At 50.3% G+C, this 9,361-nt stretch overlaps 1 protein-coding gene across 1 annotated transcript; it reads right to left on the reverse strand.

The window, feature by feature from the left end:
- Positions 1 to 502: 502 nt before the first annotated feature.
- LOC107299227 (class I histocompatibility antigen, F10 alpha chain-like) lies at positions 503 to 5,479 on the reverse strand (the record flags this gene model as incomplete). The annotated part of the gene is made up of 3 exons (XM_015828592.2): positions 503 to 837; positions 1,821 to 2,096; positions 5,197 to 5,479. Coding segments are annotated over 3 exons (894 nt in total), but the record flags the coding sequence as incomplete, so codon positions are not given.
- Positions 5,480 to 9,361: the final 3,882 nt, after the last annotated feature.

The raw sequence follows: 9,361 nt of genomic DNA on the forward strand, positions 1-9,361 counted from the left end.
AGCCCGGCTGTGCAATGGATCCCATGTTCCGTTTTTTCTAAACCGTGAAAACCCATAAATGGCAATCTGGAAAAATGCAGTGTTTGAATGCTGCGCTCAGCATATCGATTATTTGTCAAACTCTGGAGGATGAAATATAAGTGCATTTTTTTAAAAATGCAATAACTGCAATTTTTAATTGTTTTTAATTAAAGTGTATTAATGGCAGAAATCTCAGAGTGCACACTTTAAAAAAAGGTTGAAGATTCTATTACACATTATACATACTGTCTATTGTAAAACTTATACAAAGAAAAATAGACAGAAAACCCCCGCTTTCAATCCAAGCAAGTATGATGAAGATTAACAATTTATCACTCTCCCTTAAAGTAAAGCCAGCAACTCTTCACTCTATTTCTCCCCCCATTCTCCATGAACCCATCTCTAAAACCTGTTAATCAGCATAAGCCTACTAAAGGTCCTCAGAAATAACAACGTAGCTGCTACAAGCTCTGTTACAAAACTATTGCAAGCTGTACAAGCCAGTTTGATCTAGATCAGGGATCAGCTTCTCACCTTTTATGGCCACGTCCAGAGGCTCCTGCAGGCCGTCATGCTCCACGTGGCACCGATAGCGGCCCCTCTCTAGGGGATCGATCGGGATGCTGAGCCAGGCGTGGAAGGTCCCATCCGCGTTGGGGGCCACGGAGCCACGGAAGGTGTCCTGCAGCCAGACCTCCCCGTTCCTCGTCCAGGAGGCATTGATCTCCCTGGGGTAGAAGCCATCCAGGCGGCAGACGTGCGTCTCCATCCCATCCTCCACCTCCGTCTTCTTGCTCACTGTCACCTCTGGGGGCTCTACAGAAACGGCACTGCCAGAATTAACTCTGAGCCCCTCCAGAGCCTGGAAGGTGGGTGGGAAACATGGAGGGGCAGGAAAATCTCCCACTACTTCCCACTCCACACCTGCAGCGTCTCCCAAGAGTTTTAGGAAATGCTCCAAATCTGGAAAATGCTCAACCACAAGAACTCCTGATTTTGAGTCTTTCCCAGGGACTCAGCGTGAAAAACCTCAAGGAACAAATTGAGGGTCCAAGGAAATTCCTCTCTGGCTGCTTTGAACTCTGAGTGATCTTGGATTGTTTCCTTCAGGGGAGGGAAATTGGAGAGAGATAGAGAGATAGAGAGATAGATAGAGATAGAGGTAGAGAGATAGATAGAGAGGGGGGGGGGAAGCTACCTGATATCAACCTAAGCAAGTTGTGCTTCCTTTTTCTGGTTATTTGGCTATAACTTTTCATAGAACACAGTACAGATAATTGAGCAAACCTTGTTGCATTACATTCTTGATTAAATTATCTTTCCATTGATATATACTTTTATGGTACTACTCCCCCCCAAAAGTGGTCTTATTAGCCATCAAACCTCAAAAATAGACTTTTCCCAAAAGGTTTCCACAATTTTGGCCACTACTGTAATGGGGGGAAATTAAGGGAGCCCCTCACACTTGACTACAGTTTGGCTAATGGGGGTCTCACTGAAGAACCCCAAGTGCTCCTGTTGCCTCACTGTGGGCTGTGAACAGGACACCCCCAAGTGCTTTTCCCGCCTGATCCACCCAGACACCCGCCAGGCAGAGGCTGCGTTTCCTGGTCCATGGAATGGCGGCCTGGCAAGGGGAACCAAAGAGGGCTTCCCTTGTCTTGGAGAGGGGCTGGAAGGGGAGGGGGAGGATTCCCTCCTGGGCAGTCAGACTGCAGACCAGGAACCCAAAGGGGCCGAATGTGCACAAGAAATCCAGCCATAAAGGAGGAAAGTCCAGCCTGGATCCAGAGGCTCACCTGTCCTCAGCAGCGTCTCCTTCCCGTAGGACAGGTACTTCTGCAGCCACTCAATGCAGATTTCCTCCAGGTAGAACTTCGTTCTCTGATTCAATCCTGGAATAGAGTCCCATTTCCTCTGGGTGATCTGGGCCTGGGGTTGGGGAGCCACCCAGGTGAGGGTGTCTTTGTCGAAGGTGAGAAAGGTCCCCCCATCGTAGCCATGCTGTATAAACCCTCCTTTGCTCCCATCAGCCTGGAGCGCACAGCCATACATTATTTGTATTATGTGAAGGCCTGAAATAGGAAGAAGATGATGGTTTGGGGAGTCCTCAAAATAGACACAGACCCCCTCCCCTCCAAGGACTTTGACACAGACACTGACACCCCCATTTCCTCCCTAGCAATCAAGGGAAAGAAAGCCCCAATCACTACCTGCCCTTCTCCCCTCCCTCGACCTGCCTCCCTCCATTGCCCCCCCCAAGATGGAGACCCTGAACCCCCCCAGGAAAAGGGAAGCTGGAAAAGCCAGCGGAGGATCCCGAGGGAGACCGAGAAAAGAAGGAGTCACAGAATAAACGGAGGGACAGAGCCTCTCCCTTCTTTCCTTCTGCTGTTCCTCTGTTGGGTAGACTCTTGGGGAGAAAGGAGTGGATCCCAGAGAGGGAACAGATTCCTGCAGCTCCAAAGAGGGACTGAGAATCTCATGGCCTCAGAGAGAATCTGGTCGATCTGCAAAGAAGCTTACAAAAATCCCTGTGACCATAAATCTTGATCCATGTTCACAAATATCACCAAGTCACAAGGCTGGCTCCCTTTTTGGGCTAACCAGAAACAAACCAGGGCTTTGTGCAATGTGGGAATGAAGCCTTGAAGGGCCACAAAGGAATATTTTCCTTAGCAACAGCAGCAAGTGGCCAAATTTGATCTGCACCCTCAAAGGGTTATTGACCTTTGAAACAAAGTTTAAAGTTTACACTCTTTGCAAGGTCCTGGAGAAAATATTTTGACTTTAAGTGACCAGATTCTGGGATTTAAAAGGAAACTGAATATTTGAAAAAACCAAAAGGAAATGTTGAAATGTTTCTACTTCTGGTTGGGCTTGAAAGTGAGGAAGGATGCCAGAAACTCTCAAATCTGAGGGAAAACCACTTGTAAGTACAGTTGAACTAAACTGACCAGTCCTTTCCCTCCCTTTCCACTCCCATGAGTGACCAAGTGAGGGGATCCTTTCCCTGCAGCTTCTGCTCAGCCTGAGACCTTCCCTTTGGAGGGAGAGAAGATCCTCCTGAGCTGAGTCTGATCCTGCCCTCCAGAGGAGATTCCCTGATCTGCTCAGGGGGGAAAAAAGGTTCTGGATTTCTGCCCAAGAAGAATCTCCTGCCATTCACAGGAAGGCACTGAAAATCTGGCTGCAGTTTTCAACTTCTGAGAACCAGCTCTGTCTTACTTCAGAAGCATCAAAAGCTAAGACAGAAACCGTCTTATTTCAGTTGAAGATGAAATCTGTTTGTGTTCATTGCAAGTTTGGTAGAGAATTTAATATTTGTGCTGGGGAAAAAAGCACAGGGATCACAGTGAAAAGGCAAGTTTTTATTATTAGTGTAAGAACGCTGTTAATGCATCTCTACAGGTCTACGCAGGAAACAATTCTGCCCCATCTCTGAGGCTGGATGTTCAGGGGTTCCCCGAGGCCGGAAAAATAGTTCAAGGGTTCCTCCAGGGTCAAAAGGTTAAGAAAGGCTGCTTTGGGGAGGCTAAATATATATTTATATTTGTAACTGCTGTGAAGAATATCAGAAGTCAGTTCTTTATGTCTTTTTTCTTTATTTTCTTCAACTTCTTTTCTTTTCTGGTAGTTTTTGATTTTTCTTTGATTTCTTTCTTTTATCTCTTTACTTTATGTTACTTTCTATTAGTTTTTATCTTTTGTTGAAAAGGTTCAATACAACGTATATAAAAAAAATTCAAAAGGCAAATAGGATATCAGAGATCATTAAAATGGTACTGAAAACACAGAGGCTAATGTCACAAAGCCTTTGTGTAAATCAAGAGTGCCACCACATCTGGAATATCGTGTGCAGTTCTGGTCACCAGATCTCAAAAAAGGGGCAGGAGGGAGCTGGGGAAGGTCCAGAGGGGGCGACCCAGAGGATGGGAGGGTTGAAGCAGCCTCCCTTGGAGGAAAGGTTGGGACATTTGGGGCTGTTTAGCCTGGAAAGGAGGCTCCCCTCCACTCTGGCCGGTCTCCTTCCTCCTTTCTCCACCAGGGGGAGCCCTCTGGGTTCAACTCTGCTCCCCTGAGAGGCCAGCAGGGGGCCTGGAAGGATCTGGGGGGATCCTCGGGGATCAGGGGCAGAACAGGCAGATCTCTGGGGTGTCTACCTGGGGGGGGCAAGGAAAGGGCAGAAGAAGGGGGGCTGCACCTCCTTGGGATGAAAGGAGGGAAAATGGCTGATGTTTGTGGAGAAGGTTTACCTCAGCCCAAAGCAGCCTCTGGTGACACAGATATTTGCTTGCAATCTCTCCCCTAAATCAGGTTCCTTGAAGGCGAATCTTGTGCCCCAAAGATGGCAGAAGGGGGGGGCTGCTGAAGAAGACCTCCCCCCTCCAGGGCAGCCCCACCAAGAGGGCAGTGCAGGAGTTCAGCCTGAGGGACCAAGGATGGGAAGCCATCAGTGCTCTGAGCGACTCAGGAAGGGCCCCAAATGGGGGTTTCTTTCTTTCTTTTCTGTCCTTTTTCCCCTCAAGATTGGGAGGATCCTGGAAGTGATCCTGTGCCCCCCCCAAGAGCCCCACCCCCACCCCATTTGGCCTCCTGGCCTCTCCTTCCACCTGGAGGATGAGAAGAAGCTCCTGCCATTTTGGGCCCCACTCATCCCTCCAAAAAGAGGTGAAAGAGAGGGATCTAGTCAGCCCAGATGGATCTGCAGTTGATCGCTCATTTCTCTGAGATGGAAACAGACAGAAAAACAGGGACCTGCTTCCCCCAGGATCTCCTTAGGATCCACCTGCTTTTTTTCCAGGAGGGGAGAGACCTGGGATCTCCTCCCTCCCCCACAGCAGGGAGTCCACCAAGGCCAGGACCCTCCAACTTTCATGGGGGGGAGGGGAGATTTCGGTCTCTTTGAAGCTCAGTTTATATCCATATCCACATCCTATCAATATACAGAGAGATGGAGGGATAAATTTTAAAAAAACCTGCAATTGGCAAAAAACATCAGCTATGGAGGCAACCACAAGCTTATACTGATTTTTTAAAAAAGAATAAACATATTAAAAACTGTTTAAATGTGGGGAAGCAGCCTTTCCCTTTGAAGGGACCCCCCTTTCTCCCCCCTCTGGTTCCTGGGAAGGGGATTATGGGGCAGGAGGAGCCACCCGACCCATCACTCACCTTCGCTCTGATTGTAGCGAAGCCTCAGAATCTCCAGGTTTTCTCTGAACGTCTCCTCAGTGCCACGTGATATCTGGGTCTCACTGTCCCAGTATTGGGGGTCCTCCTTCCCCACCTTCTCCATCCAGGAGACTCGAGGTTGCATCCTCCGGCTGTTGCTGTCATAGTAAGCAAAGACCTGGCCGTCCACGTACCCCACAGTGACAAATTGGGGCAGCCCCTGACTGGGCTCCGAGATGGAGGAGGAGAAATACTTCATGGAGTGCGAGGAGGTGCCTGGAAGGGACCCAGAGGGGCAGAGTTAGGGGGCTCCAGTCAAGGACTCTCATCCTATGGAGGATCCAATCTGAGGCTGTGGGGGGGAAGAAGGAAGAAGGAGAAGGAGGAGGAGGAGGAGAAAGAGAAGGAGAAGAGAAGAAGAGGAGGAGAAGGAGGAGGGAGCTGGGGGGGAGGAGAAAGGGGGAAAGGAAGGGGGAGAGACTGGAAGAGGAGGCAGGAGGTGGAAGGAGGGAGCGGCTGAGAGGGAGAAAAGCAGCTTCTGGGGGGGGGGCTGAAGGGTTGGAGGGCAGGGAAGGTGGGGTGAGAGAGGAGGGGAAGGTCGGGTCCCCCAAACTTTAGCTGCCCCAATTGCACACTCCCCCCTTCCAGCAAGGCCTTCCACAAAGCTTGGGAGGGGGTTGATCGTGGCTACTCAACTCTTCGCATGATGAGTGACTCTCAACATAAAGGCCTAAATTACAGTTTCTCAGAATCAGCCACTTGGACTTCAACTCCCAGAATTCCCCTCACCCAGAAGAAACCCATGGGGGCTCTTCAGCCCGCCCCCCCTGCCCTCCTGAGGCTGCTTGGGAGTTCCTGCTGCCAACTCCCATATTGGGTGGGGTGGGGGGGGGCTCTGCTGGGGTCCTCTCCCCAAACTCAGCCTCTCTATGGAGGGTCCTGTCACCTTTAAAGCCCCTCTGGGGAATCCTAGATAAACATAGAACATTTCAGTTTCCTTCATGCAAACTCCCAACCAAGGACCATCAAAGTTTCTTCAGCCCTTCCTTGGATTGGAGGACAGACTAAATTCACAAGACATAAACTATGCTAAACTTGACAAACAAGGACAAAAGAAAATCACATTAAGTCACTGTTTAGTTTTCATTGTCAAAATACAAACACAGAAGAGACTCTGAGGCTGCCCAAGGAACAGAAAAACAACAGCTTGTAAGTGGATTAAAAGAAATAAAGTAAATAAATAAAATGAATAAAAGGCTCCTGGGAAATCGATTAAGCTGATGAAAATTCCCAAGGCCCCTTCTGGGTCTCTATTCTGAAAGCTCTTCAGGTCAGAAATTCTTCCGGGGCACCAAAGAGTTTAAAGATCATTTTCAGGATCCTTCACGGGACTTATTTGGGCAGAACCTGGGTCTGCATGGAAAAGGGCAGGACCTCCAAAGCCCCCCCCCAGAGAAATAAATACAGGCAGTCCTCGACTTACGACCATAATCTAGCCCACATTTGTTGCTGCTGTGAGACATTTCTTAAGTGAGCTTTGCTCCATTTTACGAATTTTCTTGCCACAAGTTGTTAAGTGAATCGTTGCAGTTGTTAAATTAATAAACCCGTTGTTAAGTGAATCTGGCTTCTCCATTGACTTTGCTTGTCAGAAGGTCACAAAATGGGATCACTGCAACCGTCATAAATATGAACCAGTGGCCAAGCCTCCAAATCCTGGTCATGTGACCATGAGGACGCTAAAATGGTCGTGTGAAAAATGTTCATAAGTCACTTTTTTCAATGATGTTGTAACTTTGAAGTGTCACTAAATGAACTGTTGTAAGTCGAGGACTACCTGTAGTCCCACTGCCCAGTCCCTCCAGTATGGTCTCCCAGCCCTTCCCAGTCTCCCAAGGCAAAGACCTCGGCCTTCTTCCTGCTCCTCCCCACAATCCCAGCGGCTTCTCAGAGCTTTTGGGAAGAGGGATCCCCAGATCCACTTCCTGCTCTAAGGAGATTTCAAATGGATCAGAGCTTTTCTCTGACAGAAGGAGGGGGGATCGGACCCTCCGTGATCCAGAACCTGCTTCTTCCTCTCGTGGGGCTGAGCAGTGAGGGAGTCTGAAGTCTGCCTGAGAGGAGAAACGTGTGAATGTAACGCAGGTTGGGCGTCCTCACAATCACGAATCCTCCTCAGGTCAGGAAGGGCTGGTCAGTTTGGGCCTGTCTGTGTCCAAGCAAGGCCTTCATTTCAGGCTCTCCATCCAGAGGGGCTTCTCTCCTCCTGCCTCCAGCCCAGCCTCTCTAATCCTTCAGATCCTGACAGTTTTGGAAATACCTTTGGAAAAGCTGCTGCATTGAGAGTTTCTCTGAGGAACAACTACGGCCGTGGTGGCGAACCTATGGCACGCGTGCCACAGGCGGCACGCGGAGCCGTCTCTGGTGGCACGCGAGCCATTGCTGGGCCGAGCTGTTGCCTCCTCTTCACGCATGTGCAGCTCTCCGCACATGTGCAGTCTGGGAATAGGCGAGAGGCTACAGCGGCCGGGCGCGCAGGGGAGAAGAAAGACAAGGGGCAGCGGGGGCAGTAATGGGGATGGCGAAAGGCATGGGGGGGGCAGCCTGCCTGGTTAAGCTGCCTTGCCTCGGCCTCATGGAGCTATGGCGGAGGCGGCGGTGCAGAGGCTGATCCGGACAGCCGTGCAGGGCAGAGGTGCTGCCCAGGGCCAAAGGGGAGGCCGGGCAGATTGCGGGCACCGGCAGGAGTGCCGGCGCGAAGGCCGATTGCACGCATGAGCAGGACAGCCGTGCAGGGCAGAGGCAAAGACGAGCCTGGCCGGCCGGAAAGGAAACAGGCGGGAAAGGTGAGTAGCATGCCTAAAAACAAAAAAAAAGGAGAGAGAGAGGGAAAAGCAACGAGCCGGCAGATCCTCGCAGAAACAGCTGGAAGTTCTGATCCCTCCACGGAAGTTTCCCATCCGTCCGCTGCCCGCCTTCTATGAGGGCGCTGGTTAAAGTTTGGAGGAGTTCCCCCCCCGCTTTATTATTTTTTGGGGGAGGTGATTTACCAGGAATGGTGCCTCTCCCCGGGATGACCAGAAGGGATCCCCTTCTTCAAAGGGAGCCCCCCTATCTGGACAGCTCCCCGTCCGATCCAAGTGAGCCCATTCCAGCCCCAATCCTCACTTCTTCCGAATCAAGAGACGCTTTCACGGCATCTTTGCGCCAGAAGAGCCCCCCCTCCGCTTCTCTTGCCCTACACCTCCTCCTCTTCATCTTCCACCTCACCGGCTGCCGGGCTCCTGGTGGCCCTGCCCCGCTTCAGCAGCCTCAGCCCGCCCCCGCCACCCCGGAACTCTACTTCAGCCCCAGCACCCTGGCCGGGGCCGGAGGGGAGGCCGCAGTGCCTTTGCACTTTGCAGAAGCTCGCTGTAGGCAGGGGGAGGAGGAGGAGGAGGAGGAGGTGCGCATGTTTGCACTTTGGAGGAGGCAGGGGGAACGTAGCGCCCATTTGCGCTTTGCAGAAGCTCGCTGTAGGCAGGGGGAGGAGGGACGTGTTTGCATTTTTGGGAAAGAGAGAGAGACGAAGGAGGGGAGGAGGAGGAAGGAAATGGGAATGAGAAATAGGAAGGAAGGAAGGAAGGAAGGAAGGAAGGAAGGAAGGAAGGAAGGAAGGAAGGAAGGAAGGAAGGAAGGAGATGGGAATGAGAAGGAGGGAAGCACCTGACCCTGGGGATGCTGCAAAGTTCAGAAGTGAAAAATGGTCCTAAGCCACTTTATTGCCTTTGTAACTTCAATCAGTCACTAAGTTAACTGTTGTTAGGACTACTGTACTTTTATCACTTTTTTCTTGGGGGGGGGGTGTCATCAAGTTTTTGACACCTTGCTAGGGGATTGGAAAAGCCCTGAGTTAGAGTACTTGGATTGCAGCTGCTTTCTTGCAGGTATGTGGAATAGTGTATAACCCACAGGTTTTACAAAGTGAAATGAGAAAGTTGGTTACAGCTTATTAGGAAAGATAAAATAGACAACCAAGAATGGTTTAGTGACCATTCTTCGTCCAGATTTTATATCAGTTGCATCTGCTAGTACAGGCATTCTGCTTCAGATTTCTGTTATTTTCAGCATCTGGCAAAATGAATGAGTACTTTTCCAACAACCTGTAAAATCCAAGACACTGTGC

This window comes from Protobothrops mucrosquamatus, unplaced genomic scaffold, assembly GCF_001527695.2.
Source record: "Protobothrops mucrosquamatus isolate PMUCROS unplaced genomic scaffold, P.Mucros_1.0 scaffold4696, whole genome shotgun sequence".
In the NCBI taxonomy this organism is placed as follows: Eukaryota; Metazoa; Chordata; class Lepidosauria; order Squamata; family Viperidae; genus Protobothrops; species Protobothrops mucrosquamatus.